The 14,996-nt window shown below is 44.1% G+C and overlaps 2 protein-coding genes across 12 annotated transcripts in view; one reads left to right on the forward strand and one right to left on the reverse strand.

The window, feature by feature from the left end:
- The window catches only part of APBB2 (amyloid beta precursor protein binding family B member 2), a 301,532-nt gene extending 288,543 nt beyond the window's left edge, over positions 1-12,989 (forward strand). For 8 of the 10 annotated variants that reach the window (XM_087827688.1, XM_087827703.1, XM_087827699.1 and 5 more), the window contains 5 exons: positions 359-446; positions 1,123-1,206; positions 3,070-3,185; positions 4,760-4,939; positions 8,242-12,989. In XM_087827688.1, coding sequence (XP_087683814.1) covers positions 359-446; positions 1,123-1,206; positions 3,070-3,185; positions 4,760-4,939; positions 8,242-8,409 — 636 coding nt within the window. In that variant the 3' untranslated portion in view covers positions 8,410-12,989. The remainder of the gene's footprint in view (positions 1-358; positions 447-1,122; positions 1,207-3,069; positions 3,186-4,759; positions 4,940-8,241) is intronic. The other 2 variants (XM_087827708.1, XM_087827716.1) reach the window with 1 other exon arrangement.
- NSUN7 (NOP2/Sun RNA methyltransferase family member 7) overlaps positions 12,977-14,996 on the reverse strand; it is a 31,753-nt gene continuing 29,733 nt past the window's right edge. For both annotated transcript variants that reach the window (XM_016206684.2, XM_016206681.2), the window contains exon 12: positions 12,977-14,940. In XM_016206684.2, coding sequence (XP_016062170.2) covers positions 14,302-14,940 — 639 coding nt within the window. In that variant the 3' untranslated portion in view covers positions 12,977-14,301. The remainder of the gene's footprint in view (positions 14,941-14,996) is intronic.

A 14,996-nucleotide genomic window follows, 5' to 3' on the forward strand; every position in this document is an offset into this window, starting at 1 on the left:
CCAGGACACTGTCACCAACTTCCTTCAGCCAGGCCTTTCCACAGGACTTTGCCATCACCTCTGCCAAACATCACCTTTCCGGTTTTGTGCTGACTTCATGACCCAGCCTCACTCTCAGTTTCTCCTGAGCTAGCGAAGCCCAGGCCACGGCCACGGCCACCACATGGCCCAGGCTGGTATCTGATCAGCTGGTAACTGTGGTTCCAGCCACAGTTCCTGCAGGAGGGGTCGGGCCGGAAGCTGTCCCAGCTTGCTGCTCTGACCCACATGGCAAGGACACGCAGATGGGTGCTGGTGTAGAATTGCTGGAGACAGGGTTTTGTCATCACAAACCCAAGCTGTGTTTCCTCCTCTTCAGATTATGGCCGAACGGAAGAATGCCAAAGCCCTGGCCTGCAGCTCCTTACAGGAAAGAACCAATGTGAACCTCGACGTTCCCTTACAGGGTAGGTTGGTGGCGGCCACTCTCTTCACAGGTGGCGCTCTCCTAGTCAGGAACCAAAAGGTCTCAGTTCCCTGGTGTTTCTCATCTCCTTAAAACCACGCTCAAGTCCACCAGCACATGCTGAGCGTGCACATGTGCCCCCTGCCCCCATGGCACAGAGTTGATTTGTGTCAGTGGGATTAGGCATAAAGGACCAAGACGAGCTTTGTTGTTGGACAAGATTAAAAAATACTATCCTTAGTGGTTTTCTAACTCATCTGCAGCCTAGGGTAAGGACCAGCTAGTTAAAAAGCATGTGTGTTGATATTTTGGGGGGCTCCGTTTAGTTCTTTTCCCTGATTGCACCCTTTGTGATTAAATCTTCTCTCGGCATAAACCACACCTTCCACATAGGACATTAAAAGCTGTTACGTAGCACACGTCAAAGAGACAGTAACAGCTTCACACATAGATTCCAGGTCCTGCCTTCAAATGTGTCTCTGCCTAGAAATGAAAATTGAATGGGGTTTTGATTGACGGAGCCCCAGCGTCTGTTCTTATAGAACAGTGGCCTTATTTACCTCTAGAAACAGGATGGTGTGGCACAGGGAACGTGTCCCAGGTGACACAGAGGGATGGCTGTTTTTATGTGTGTGTCAGAACCACAGAGAAAGATGTGTTGCTTTTGTTCCCTGTAGTAGATTTTCCAACACCAAAGACTGAGCTGGTGCAGAAGTTCCACGTGCAGTACTTGGGCATGTTACCTGTAGACAAGCCAGTCGGTATGTGAAACGTTTATCTCTTTCCACTTTGCGGGTGTTTGGGAGCTCACAGGAGGTGTTCGCCCTCCCAAAAGGGTGGGTCTGCTGGTTTCCCCCCTTTCCTTGTCTTGAATCAGGCCCTTGCACTGTCATCAGCCAGAGCACACAGCCAGTTCTGATCAAAAGAGCAATGAGGACAGGCAAGCTGCTCTGGCATTTTGATCCCCAGAATACAGGGCACGTATTTCTCATTTACCCAGCATTCCAGAGAAGCATGATCCAGGGCTTTGCCATTCTCAAATGGGGCTTTCATCTCTAGGGCCAGGGTACCTGCTTCAGTCCTTGTCAACTGCTTGCCAGGGAGGAAGGGCTGAGGGAGCCCTCATGCTTTCCTGTCAAGGTGACCCAGCAGCAGCATACACAGCAGTCAGCTTGCATCCCAGGGGCAGAACCTAGTTGCTTGGCCACAGCAGGCTGAGAGGAGGTGGGAGTTAGCACCTTTACCTGGATAGAAAAGGCTGTGGAGCGTCAGGACCCTCATGTACTGCTGGGTGTAAAATGATGCAGCGCTGTGGGAAAGAGCCTGGCAGTTCCTCAGAAGGTTAGACAGAGTTACCATTTGACCCAGAAATTCTGCTCCTTGGCATATACCCAGTGAAATGAAAACATTCGTCCACTCAGAAATGTGTACGCGAATGTTCACAGCAGCATTATCCTAACAGTCAAAGAGTAGAAACAGCCCAGATGTCCGTCAGCCGACACATGGATAAAGGGAATGTGATGCTGCTAGACAGTGGGATTGTACTGGCAAGGAAAAGCACTGGCACACGCTGCCCCACGGATGAGCCCTGACCACACGCGGAGTGAAAGAAGCCAGTCACAAAGGCCCACAGACGCTGTGATTCCTGTCTGTGAAGTGTCCAGGGTAGGCAGATGCCTGGGTGGAAACTGTTTGCCTAGGGCTAGGGGGCTGGGAGGAAATGGAGGGTGACTCCTAACAGGTACAGGGTTTCTTTTAGGGCTGATGAAAATTTTCTAAAGTCAATTGTAGGGATGGTTGTATAACTGAATATACAAAAAAACCATTAAATTATACACGTTAACTTTTTTTTAAAATCCTCACCTGAGGATATGTTTTACTGATTTTAGAAAGAGGAAAGGAAGCGAGAGAGAGAAGCGTCAAGGTATGAGAGAAACATCAGTTGGTTGCCTCCCACACACACCCCCACTGGGGATCGAACCCACAACCTAGATATGTGCCCTGACCGGGAATCGAACCCGCAGTCTTTAAGTGTATGAGACAGTGTTCCAACCAACTAAGCCACACTGGCCAGGGCAGAATTACACACTTTAAATGAGTGACTTGTATGCTATGTGAATTATATCTCAGTAAAGTTATCTCATTCCCCTGAAAAACAGCTGTGGGAACACGCAGCAAAAGTGCCCCATTGAAAAGCTCATAGAACTTTTGTAAGGGTGCCGCCACACTTGGCTTTGTTTAAGTAACAAAGTAAAATGAAGGGAGGTTGGGGTATTCTGGCGGATGCTGGCTTCTGTTGGGTCCCCTTTCCCAAGGCTCTGTGCTTAGAAAACGTTGCATTTACTTGAGTACTGTTTACACACTCAAGGCTGGGGAACCTTTAGAGAGAGAGAGAAAAGAGTACGCGGTCCAGTCAGACAGGACATCACACACTGCATCTTAGCATTCTCGTGACCCTGCTTTCTGACTTTTTTTTTTTAAGCAAACATGCGAAATGAAATGTCTTCTGAGGCTATAAAAAAAAGATCAGCCTGGATGCAGATCTGACTGGGTGATTCAGACCCACATTTGAGAGAGATAAATAGCTTTAGGACCTTTTTCAATTATTCCTTCAATCCATTCAGGAATGGATACCCTGAACAATGCCATAGAATGTCTAATGACCTCGTCCAACCAGGAGGATTGGCCATCAGTGAACATGAATGTGGCTGATGCTACTGTGACTGTCATCAGTGAAAAGGTAAGAGGGATCATAGGCGCAGTTGGCCTATCTGGGTCACAGTGAGGTTTGGATACAATAATCTTCCATGAAACTTAGGCACGTAGCCAAAGCTTGAGCTCTGGGGAGCTGTGCTTGCTTATGATTAAAATAGCCTACATTAAAAATAAGATATTTTGCCCTTTGTGTCTGGATATCTACACACCTTTGCTTTCCTCAGGACTCAGAAGCTTCTATTCTGGTGTTCATCAGTCCTTCCTCATATGTCCAAGAAACTGAAGTCATTTGCTAGATGTGACAGGATGACACTGATGGTTTGCTTTTCTGGCTGGTCACCCTTGGGCTCCAGTAGTGACTGGGCTGTGTTTTCTGCAGTTGGGAGCGCAGATGTTTCTATTATGGAAGGTCCTATGGTTTGATAGTAGCAGGGGCCACTGGTCCTCTTGAGAGAGGCCAGCATTAGTTAGCCTCAACTCAGATTATCCCAATTTTGTGGTTGAAGAAACTGAGGCACAGAGAGGTAACTACCCAAGGCCGCAGAGCTGGAAGTAGCAGGCTGGCTCCAGACTCGACCACTTCTCTGCCTCTGTGAAGCACCTGTCATGGAAGGACCACTAGTCCTTGGCCTGCTCTTCTGTCCACTAGTAGGCCACCTTCAAGCCCACTTTACCTTCAAAGGGAGAGGAAGACGCTCACTGACCCTGCCTGCCTCCCCAGCGTGCTGCGCTGAATTTTCCTTGGGTCTCCAAACGTGCCACGGGCTTTCCTACTTTGGTGCCTTTGCAAGTGCTACTCCTGTGCTCCTCACCTTTGCCTTACCCAGGTTTCAACGTGAACCTCATTTCTCCCAGGAAAACCTGGCCTCTCAGACTAGCTTAGTTGGCCCACTAAACAATCCCACAGCACGGGAGTGAATGCTTAACAAGTCAAATACTAATGGTCCAGAAGTCAACACGCTGGATGTGTTTACTCATTAAAAATTGCATTGGTTGCTGCAGAGGACGTGGTCTTCGTAAGGGTGAATTCCGAACAGTTCCTCACACTGCATCATGTGGGCACCAGTTTGTGACAAAGAAAAAAATGATTTTTCCAACTTTTGTTTTAGATTTAAAAAAATGAGTCAACGTGCTGTTTAGCTTAGAAAGAAGACCTGGATGGAAAGAGCCCGCGGTTCCTTTTCTCTGGGTGCTGTGGGCTTTCCAGGAGGTTCACCTGGGCAGATGGGCTTTGAGCCCCTGGTTGTCCTGTGTGGGCCACACGTGAGAAGTGTACATGACATCATCCCAGCCTCAGGGAGCCCGCAGCGTGGAGCCTTGGTGCACAGGGAACGGGACGGACCACAGTCTCAGTGTAGTTCAGAGCAAGGTTAAATGCCAGAGCGAGACACTCTCAGCAGCAGTAACCTTTCCAGTCCCTTGCAGAAAGTTGCTTTTCTAGAAAAATACAAGTGTCTCCTAAATTCAGTCTGGCTGTATATTTTTTAAACCTATAGGTGGCCACTCTAAGTTTGATTCTCTGATTTAAGGTCCAAAAGTGTGTGTGGCTCTTGCCTGGCTCCCTAGGGAGAGTGGGCTGCTGAGCAGTGTGTCTTGCAGAATGAAGAGGAGATCTTAGTGGAGTGTCGCGTGCGATTCCTGTCCTTCATGGGCGTCGGGAAGGATATCCACACGTTTGCCTTCATCATGGACACTGGGAACCAGCGCTTCGAGTGCCACGTTTTCTGGTGTGAGCCTAACGCCGGTAACGTGTCTGAGGCGGTACAGGCCGCCTGCATGGTGAGTAATCCTGCTGCAGGGACTGGTTGGACCTGCATGTCCCTGCTTATGTTTCCTGGGCCCTAAGTTAGAGTAAAGTTACTAATTTAAAAGGAGAAGAATCTAAACTTTAATGCTTTACTGTATACAGAATCAGTTATGATAAACAGTTTGCCGTGTCAAGGGGCGAGGACACCTGAAAGGAGCAGGGCCAGATGGAGCCTAATTCTGTTGAGACCCCAGTAACATTGAAAAGGACAATCTTTGAAACCACAAGTCTGAGGGTTCTCAATTCTAGGTCCCTGATTAATTTCAGGATATGATCAGGAAATGTTGGTCGTGCATGAGTTGGTGGTGCTTAGAACCAAATACAGTACTTTAAAAAAAATGTTGTGTATCAAGTGATTTTTATTTCAGATAGTTGGTTTATGTGCATTGTTCTTACATATTTTATTTACTTTGTATCTATGAATTCAATCCTTACGACAACCCTGTTAGGCAGTTGTCAGTTTTATTTATGAGAAAATAGCAGCTAAGAGGGAAAAACAGGCCGCTGGGCACAGAGCTGGTGATAGAGTCTGCGTTCAATCCCATGTGCTGTGGGTAACAAAGCCAGTGCCTTTTGCATCATGTATGATTTCAAACAAAAACACCTTGTCATTCATTCTGCGAATATCCTTTGAGCACCAGTGATGCTGGGCACTGAGAAAGTTCTAGTGAAAATGAGGAATTGTATGAATGTCGTAGGCATCAAAACCTGGCGCGTGATATATTCTAGCAACAGCAGGGTGGGTTGTTGGGACCCATGGAAGGGTGCAGGGTCCATATCATGAAGTGCTGTAATGTTGTGCCAAGGTGTTTATCTTCAGCAAATACTGTTAAGCAGGGAGAGTGATTGATCACCGTGGGTTTTAAAAGTGCACTCGAGAACGAAAGAAAGGAAAGCAAAGGGGAAGATGGGTTGAAAGGACTGGGCTGGCGTGGGGGGTCGACCAGGAGGCCAGGTTACTGGTTCAGATGAGGGCTGCAGAGCATGGGGACCAGAAGATGCCAAGAATCCAAGACTAGGTGGAGTTTAGAGAAAGTGAGGGAGTGCAGTGGTTTCCCAAACAGCACGTTGTTAGCTTAAGCATGAGAGGAAAGGATGGAGGTGGACGGTCGATGGCAACAGTGGGGACAAGAGAAGAGAGCTGATCGACTTTTATCATAAAGACCTTGATGGCAATGGAAAGGGCAGGAGGGGGAAGGGAAGGGAAGACCTGGTGGTGTGCACTCAGTATCTGGCTTCCCTCTTCCCACAGTCCTTTGTCGGTGGTACAGTTCCCCCCGGTTCTGTGGAGCCAGGACTCTGCATGTAGAGGCGGGTGGGGGTGGGGTGGGGGTGGGGGGCAAGAGTGCGGAGGAGTCGAGATGAACCTCCTGACCCGGCCATCGAGACTGAGATGGGATGCAGGGGCTATGAGAAGAAAGAGAACACCGGAGAGTTCAGCCAAGCAGAAGTGGGGTATGACTGTTTAGGTATTCGTGAAATTGAAAATGATTGTAGCAGATGGTTTCAGTCATAAAATGAATGGCTTTCAGCCTTAATTATACATTTTAAATGCCAGCGACAATTAAATAATTAGCTTTATCACTGGTTACAGTTAGTTTTCAGATTCCCAGACCCATTTTGTGCCTTAGAAGCAATTTTTTACTCATTTGCGTACTATTTTAATGGTACTGGGGAAGCCAGCTGAAGAGGTTCAGCCAATCCTGTGTCAGGCATGTTGATAAAATGAAACCCTTTTTTACCCTCTGAAGCCAGCGTTTCTAACTCAGAGGCTTTCCTCTTGACTCACGTCTGTATGATGCGTGAATTTGTGCCATCTGAGGTATCTGGCGTGAACACATTTTTTTGAATCTACTGAATTGTTAGGCAGATTTTGCAGCTGTGTGGTAGAGGCCCAGCTGAAAATATTTTGGTGAAATTTAGAATAAGACAAAGAGGGATCGTTGGTGAAATTCATCGGGCACAATTTTGACTCCTGGATGTGCCTGATTAGTGGGAACGGTACCACGTTGCCACAGCTGGCCAGTCATAACTCCGTGCTTTACAAGTGTGTGGTCTGGGTCGTGGTGCTGACCTAGCAGGATACCTTACACAGAAGAGACACATGATAAACCAGTTTTCGTATGATTGGGTTGGAAGGGGTTAGTTTTGCGGCCTGTGGGCTGTGACAGAGTGTTGTGACCCAGAGTCTTGCTGTAGATAGTTTGTGCTTCTCAGGGGAAGCATCAGCCTGTTTCATAACTGTACTAAGAACTTATTAATATTTAAGTAGGTTTTTTAAAACCAGCCATGGAATTATTTTTAAATGCCTGGATAGAAAAAAAGAAAAAAGAAAAAAACTTGATAAATTTTAACATTTTTATCTAATTTTAAAGAACTACTTATCTTTGCATTAATACCAAAGCAGGTGGATTGTGTGATATTTCTGAAGGATGGAAACTGTTTCGTGGTGCCAATACTAATGGATTTTTAAAAATTAAACCATTGAGATTTAGACTTTTCTGTGTATCCTGGAATCTGTTAATAAGTCATTCAGTTTTCATTAAAGCAGGAAATAGGGAAGGGAACAAACACTTATGAATGCCTTCTGTGTTGCCAGGCCTATTTTAGGCACCCTACAAGTATTCCTTAATCATAGGAAACGTCCCCATTCTTCAGCCATTTTACAATTGAAGAAACTGAGATTTAATAACTCAGTCAGTCCTGTGGCTCAGAAGCCCGGGGAAGAGCCAGACTTCCCACTGCCTGTCCACTGCGCTGCCGCTCAGCGGCGAGCACCCACCCCTCATACGCGCCTTGAGGGAAAATGACATTAATAATCTCTTCCAATCCTTTTTCTCTTCAAGAATTACTCATTTTTGCTTTAATACAAAAGCAGGTGGATTGTGCTGTTATATTTCTGAAGGATAAGAAGCTGTCCGTGGTGCCGGTACTAAGGGATTTTTTAAAAATTAACCCAGTGAGCTTTAGACTTGTCAGAGTGAGACTTGCCCTTTGGCTGTGAGGGACGAGAGTCGCGGCCGGGCCCTGCAGAGGACGAGTGGGGGGAGCTGCCTGGAAGGAGGCGAAGCCAGAGCGGCTCTGCCAGGCCGCAGGGTCTTTGCAGAACATTTAACACACTCCACTTCTAGGAAGGACTTACCGAGTCCTTGAATTCGTGTTCAGGAGCTGGGTCGTTCACTTGGGGAGTAGATGTATTGGTGATGACTTAAAATCGCATTGAACAGGAAGGGACCATACGCTCCTAACGACCGTCAACCGTGTTCTGTTTCAGCTGCGATACCAGAAGTGCTTGGTAGCCAGGCCGCCTTCGCAGAAAGTTCGACCGCCGCCTCCGCCAGCAGACTCGGTGACCAGAAGAGTCACAACCAATGTAAAACGCGGGGTCTTATCCCTCATTGACACTTTGAAACAGAAGCGCCCTGTCACGGACACGCCGTAGCGCGTGTGCCGGAGGGATCTGTAACCGTCGCTGAAGGTGGGCAGCTGCCCGCAGAGTGACTGTCGCCCGGCCTTCCAGTCAGTGCTGATGCCTTGTCTTCAGAGAACTTACCCTTCGCCAAACAGTGTTAGACAAGCATGTTCTCTCGTCTTGCCACCATCATGTGATATGAAAAGAAGCATGACTACTTTTTTTGCCGTAAGTTACATCATGAGCGGTGGAAGGTCTCCCTCACTGTAAATATCGTGACCGTCACTTACTCACACACACACAGGTGGCCTCGGCCTCGGAGGGGATGGCGCCGCCCGGGTCAGGTCGCCGGCTTCTCGACTGGATCTGTCACAGGCGGCGTTCAAGTCCGACAGCGCTTTGCCCTGTTTTCGACGTCGGAGGAGATGCTGCACACCAGATCCCATTGAGATGCTGTAAAAACGGGGTGACGAGTCCTTGTTTGAGTTCAGTTCGTAAAATTGAACCTTTTGGTTGACAAAATTGGCTACTGGCATCGGTATGGAAACCAGCGGGCAGCTTTCCCTGGCGAGCTCTTTGACACAAGGACACATTTCATGTCTTCAGCTGTTTGCGGGGTGTTGGGGAAAAAAATGAAACTTCAAAATTGGAAACAAACCAAATTTCAGAAATTAAAATCCAACAGAAATCACCTTTCTTTTCACATGGTGTTCACACTGATTAAGAAAAAGCAAGAGGTTAACAAAATCATCATGCATTTCGGGTGGGACACGTGCAGACGTCTGCCTTACACTGTACAGCGCGGCTAGGGAATTAGTCACTGCGGCCATTCTCGGCATAAACAACATTCAGATGACGTGTTCCTCGCCCGCCTTCCATCCTTAGTCTGGTAATCAGCCAATATGCAATTTGGAGTTGAGGAAATGCCATTTATATTTTATATCGTCACCACCACGTTCTTTTGCTAGACCTCCTCCTAAGTAAACGTCTGCTAGGATTCCACGTCTAGCTCAGTCTTACCCTAAATGCTTTTTGCAAAAAGGTGTCCGTCCATCATGTATTTTCCATGGCAACAAATTACATTAAATTGGACCTTTCTTGAACTTCTGTACTTACCGTTAGAATCTGTTCGACTCCACTAGCTATATTTTTAAATTTATATTTTTTCCGTTATATTTCCAAGATTTAAAAATTTCATATCAGAGCAGAATGTACGTAAGGACAATGCGCTATTTAACAAGTTTCCCAAAACTAGTGGTTTCCTGCTCTCTCTATAGATATGAAACTTAGCTGTAAGACACAGGTTTAGACCCTTGATAACACTGTTTCAAAAGGAATTTGCTAAGGAGATCAGTCCAAACATTCATCATGTTTACTTTTTAATGTCAAAATCAACATTTTACAACATCCAGTGATAAAAGGAACTGCTTTCTGTGTATCCTCTGCTGTGTGCCTGTCAGTTGGTTTCCACATTCTTATCAACATTTGAGCCTTATAAGGTAGTGAAGGTACTGTAAGGTCCTAAACACATTTGAGAAAAACAAACATGAAGTACCGAGAGGCTCAGTCACCTGGCCTGAGGTCTGATAAAAGTTAGAGAGAAAAACCAGGATTAGGACCCACACTAAGAGATCATGATTCTCTTTCATCTTGAGCTCCACAGTGAGATGTTGTATGATAAATAAAAAATTCTGAACGAATCCACTTTCGTACTGGAAATCTCTCCCAGAACCCCCTGTTCAGTTTTAAGACATATGTTTGTTTTCAGGATCAAGCGTACTGAGCTAGCTTTAAGTAGCAAACTGATTTATATATGCAATTATAAGATACATTAAGATGAATGACAACAGCCTTTACATATTGAAAACTTTACTGCGGATACTCTGTTTTGAAGATACTAAATGCGGTTAACTTTGTAAAGTTACTTATGTTAAACACTATATTCAGACACTTTTCTGCCATGGCCAAAAAGTATGTACGAATGTGTGTGTGTTTTGCAAGGATGCCGGCGTTCGACCTGATGTTGTAGCGACACCTCCGTTATCTATGCATTCTTTATATCTGTGATTCTGCAAACAGGCAGCCATGTTCACTATGCCTTGTATGTCTTACCATTTTTTTAATTAACCTGTTAAATACAGCTTAAAATATTTTTATTTATTCTATTTTTACTGAAATATACTGCATTATTGTGTTAATGTATTATCTTTACTGGATATCCTCTCACAGTGTATCCAGGTCTGAGTAATCTCAATGAACTTATACGTTGCCTAAAAGGTGGTTTTGTAATGATTTGTAGTCACATTTTTATTGGAATATGTAGAAGAAAAGGCAAAATGCTTAAAGTTCCTTTTATTTTTTAAAAGCAGCTAGATAGACACAGACTTTTGCCACCTCATACACGTGCTCCTCGGCAGCATCAAGGGGAATGGCCAACATGCCTATGGCTCAAAGTTTTACTTTGCAAACTCAAGCACTGCTTGGTGCTGCATTTTTATACCCTTCACAACATGTGTGATCTCCTGAAAGACAGACACATGTCCATGCGCCCTTTGTTTCCACCCATAGCAAATTACAACCATTGTTTTTTGTTTGTGTCTTATTGCATGAAGGGACATTAGACTCATTTCCATTAAAATAAGTTCTTGGTGACAACCTGTCGGCACTGCTACTTTTTTAAAAAATCCACTCTGTGATTTTATGATGGACATTGGTAAGGTGATTCTACAACAGGTCATTTACTAGAGTCCTAAGTCTGCCCTTTTCTTGTATGACACACTCATGTCCATAAGCATCGCAACACAAATTCAGGGTTTCACAGACAAGAAAAACATTTCCCTGGTATTAGCACAAGTTAACTAGTAAAACCGTTCGCTCTCTAGTTTGCCAGGCTTACCCTAATACCCAGCTAACAGGTGTGTTACATAGCCAGTAATATGACGTTTATTTCAGCTTCAGGGAAAAGATACCGCTCACACTGTATCAACGAGAGAACTCCCTGCCACCCAGAGCAGCTTGGTTATCCTGAAAGAACATTTGGTTTTGCTTTCTGCCCACTTTGCTGTTGACCACATTTACACAGTTAAATGTAATATGTTGTGAGAATAAACTTAGCTGCATAAAGTGTTTGGCTCATTTATCTGGCATCTCAGTCATATATATGCAGGGGTAGAGATACAACTTTAGTGTCTCCACGCTAGTCATTTTATTTTCAAATTATTCTTTCCTCAGATTAAAAATCATTTCAGTAATGTAAGATTCAGCTTTGATTAGCTATTGCATATTTCCAGCTGGTAAGAACTAGAAAGAACCTGGCATCAAAGAATGAAGACCAACCTGGCCAGGCGTGGCTCAGCGGCCGAGCATCGACCTAGGACCCAGGAGATCGCGGTTCGATTCCCGGTCAGGGCACGTCCCTGGGCTGCGGGCTCGATCCCCAGTGACTCTCTCATCATTAATGTTTCTGTCTCTCTCTCTCCCTCTCCTTTCCTCTCTCTGAAATCAATAAAGATATATTTTTTTTAAAAAAGAAAGAAAAGAATGAAGACACAGTTGTACAGGCACTAAATCCCTATCGGTTGAGTGACGTGGAAGAAGAAAAACAAAAGTTAAAGTATGTGCCCGTTCTCTGCTCATCTTGCATTTCCTCCGGTGGTTTATCTTTTACTTGTATCAAAGGCAGTTACTCCCAAGGAACAAAATTTCACTTTGGTTTCAAGTGTTACTAGGTGGTAAATTTAGATAAAAATCTGCATTTGCTAATGGAACACCAAAATACCAGTATTCTTTTAGATTTTTGCAACACCTTTCTCTAGGAAGCTCAAGAAAGAAAAATGCCAGTGTTGTCAATTCTCCTTCACTAGATTCTCAAATACTGTTTTTGTCCCAAGTACTTTTTTAACTCCACCAAAGTAAATAATTATAATGTCCTCCTCAGAAGATTCTCAAGAAGAAAACTGCAGGCTTAATGAATGGTTTTTAGTTCAGAATCTCCATAGGCTTCTAATGAGAAAAATAATTTAGTGGCAGGTGCCTGTTATGAGAATCTGAACCTAAGTGGCTAAAATGACACAAAGTGAATCATGCTGCTCTAGCGATCAGAAAAATAGCCTGAGCTATTGCATAACAATGAGAGTTTTCTTAGAACTTACCACAAAAACCTCAGACCTGCTACTCTTGGACAATGGGGTACTTTTCAGCCTGGGGCAGGGGGAAGAGGGTAGGAAAGGGGTAAAAGATTCTCGGAATAAAACACCAGCTCTTTACCGAACAAAGTTCAATTCAGCTGCACCGGCCTCCAGAGGCATGGATACTCCAAGCCAGACAGCGGGGGAGTAAGAGGGTGAAACTCTAACTTCTAGAGCAAAGAAATAGATTGTTTTTGACTTCTGGGATTAGTAGAATAAGCTGAGCATTTAAAATATTTGTACATTTTAAGATTCATAATTAACATGAGAATTCTTGATATTTAAAATATACGTCTGGTTCAAGTATAAAAAGTTGTTTCCTTTCTTCGCTGACACATTTTACTGATAAATGTAGACCTTCGGCTAAAATAAAAATTTATTACTACTAAAATGATATTCACCATTTTTTATCCTCACTTCAAGTGAGAAAATAAAAAATAGAACATTAGAGCTGAAACAGACCTAAAAATTCATTTGGAAGAGGGTAATATTCTACTAAAATCGTGCCCCCCAATTAAACATTAAGAAATTTGCATAACGCTCAGCACAACTGAATTCTGAAACAGAACCTTAAATTCAAACTTCATGAATGTGTCTCTCAACACTTTTTTGAACAACAGGATTTATAGTTGTAACTTACTCGATTTAATGTCAAGCAATTTATTTTACCATGATGAAAAAAAGAATCAACAGACCCAGAAATGATAATCATACCAATTCTTGGTAGACAATTGATGATATGTTCAAGATTAATTGGTTTTTAATATAATTAACAGTGCTATAATATATTTTCATTGTGCATCAGAAATGATTTACCAAAATTTGATTACTGTGTGCCATTTGAAATGACTCGTAGATTTCAATATTTGATCTTTGAATAGAATCAGAAATGTTATGGGTTTCTTCAACATTAGGTATCACTTACATTCAACAGTTTGCCTCTTGCTCAAAATCATTACTATTTAGATGGAAATTTGCTTACAGTCACTTTTTTTACAATAGCACTTGGCATAAGTAGAAGGGGGGGGCTGATTATGTTCGATCTGCTCAGGACCCTGGAAGCTCTTCCAGTGAGAAACAATTTTCACTCTAAGTGGACATCTGAACTACCCACATCTGGAACTTTGGAGCTTCCTGTTCTTCCTACTCATACCCAACCGCAGTCACATTACAAAACTCACATCATCCCCTGCTTAAACAATGTTTTGCTACTTAAGAAAAAAATGAACCTCGATAGTGACTGAAAATGTTAAACTATGACTGACTAGACACTGAAGAGCAATCATCTTAAGTCAGTGAGAGAGGGCCAGCATCTTTTCCACACCTGGGCTTCCTAATAAATTGCCTCACAAATTAAGTTTGGAGAAAAGCTTGTTAATAAGGCAGGAACACATGGTTGCAGCTTTCTTTTAAAGTAGTTGTCCTAAGCCCACACTGGAAGTTAATAAGGGTGAGACAAGTTCTAACAGCTGATACTGAGTCTACAGGTAGACATTCTAGAGCAGATCAGCACTGAGCTGTTGAAATCTCTGAATTTTGCTTTGCTTAACTGCCTACATTATTGTTTCTCACTTGTCTTAATTCTCTTGAAGGTAATATCACATTTAGAAGATACTAAGTAACCGAAAGGATGAGTATCTTGTGTAGGAATGTCTAACCTTCAGAGAAATATCAGACTTTGAAAAAAATCAACTGCTCTTGACCCCTGTAAAACAACCACACACACACAAGACAGTCAAAGCCATGGTCGACGATGTCTGAGTAGGGAGGAAGGTAAGTTTTCTTTAGGCTTCTCTCCTTTTCTGGATATTGATGATGTGGAAAGGTAGCCGGGCACAACAGTCTTGGGTGTAATCCAGCGATAGTAGAAATGGTAAGTTGGTATCTGAGGTCTGATTTCTTGGGGAGTTGAAAACGGGAACGCTACTGGAGGCAAAACAATCTCTACAGGTTTCAGTACAACCATCCTGCCTTCGGGGCGAGGTCTTACGAGGTTTGTGGGACGTTCACATGGCCTGGAGGCAGATGTGTTCTTCCTAAACGTGGGCACTAAGGGATTGGTGGCAGGCTTGCTGGGTTTTCTGACCTGTGAGGAAGAACCCACTTGAATTGTGCTTTTCTGTGTGAGAGAGGTTTTTGTTGTTGCTACCTGTGACCGATTAGCATTTGCATTAGTTTCTCTACTCAGGAACTCAGCAATTTTCATTTGAATGCTGTTACTATCAGTAGAGGGAGCTTTTGGCAACGAAGTTTTCGATCTTTTCTTCTTCTTGTCCCGTTTCGAAGATTTTCCCAGCTCAATCCCCTCCAGTAGGCCCTTCGATGCAGCGCGGGCCAGAACATCTTTCACAGACACTGTCTCAGATGGGTCCCGCTACAATAAAGAAGCAGGCACTAAATGTGGGAGTTAACTTAGTGTGTATATCACAA

Source organism: Miniopterus natalensis, chromosome 1 (assembly GCF_054644295.1).
Source record: "Miniopterus natalensis isolate mMinNat1 chromosome 1, mMinNat1.hap1, whole genome shotgun sequence".
In the NCBI taxonomy this organism is placed as follows: Eukaryota; Metazoa; Chordata; class Mammalia; order Chiroptera; family Miniopteridae; genus Miniopterus; species Miniopterus natalensis.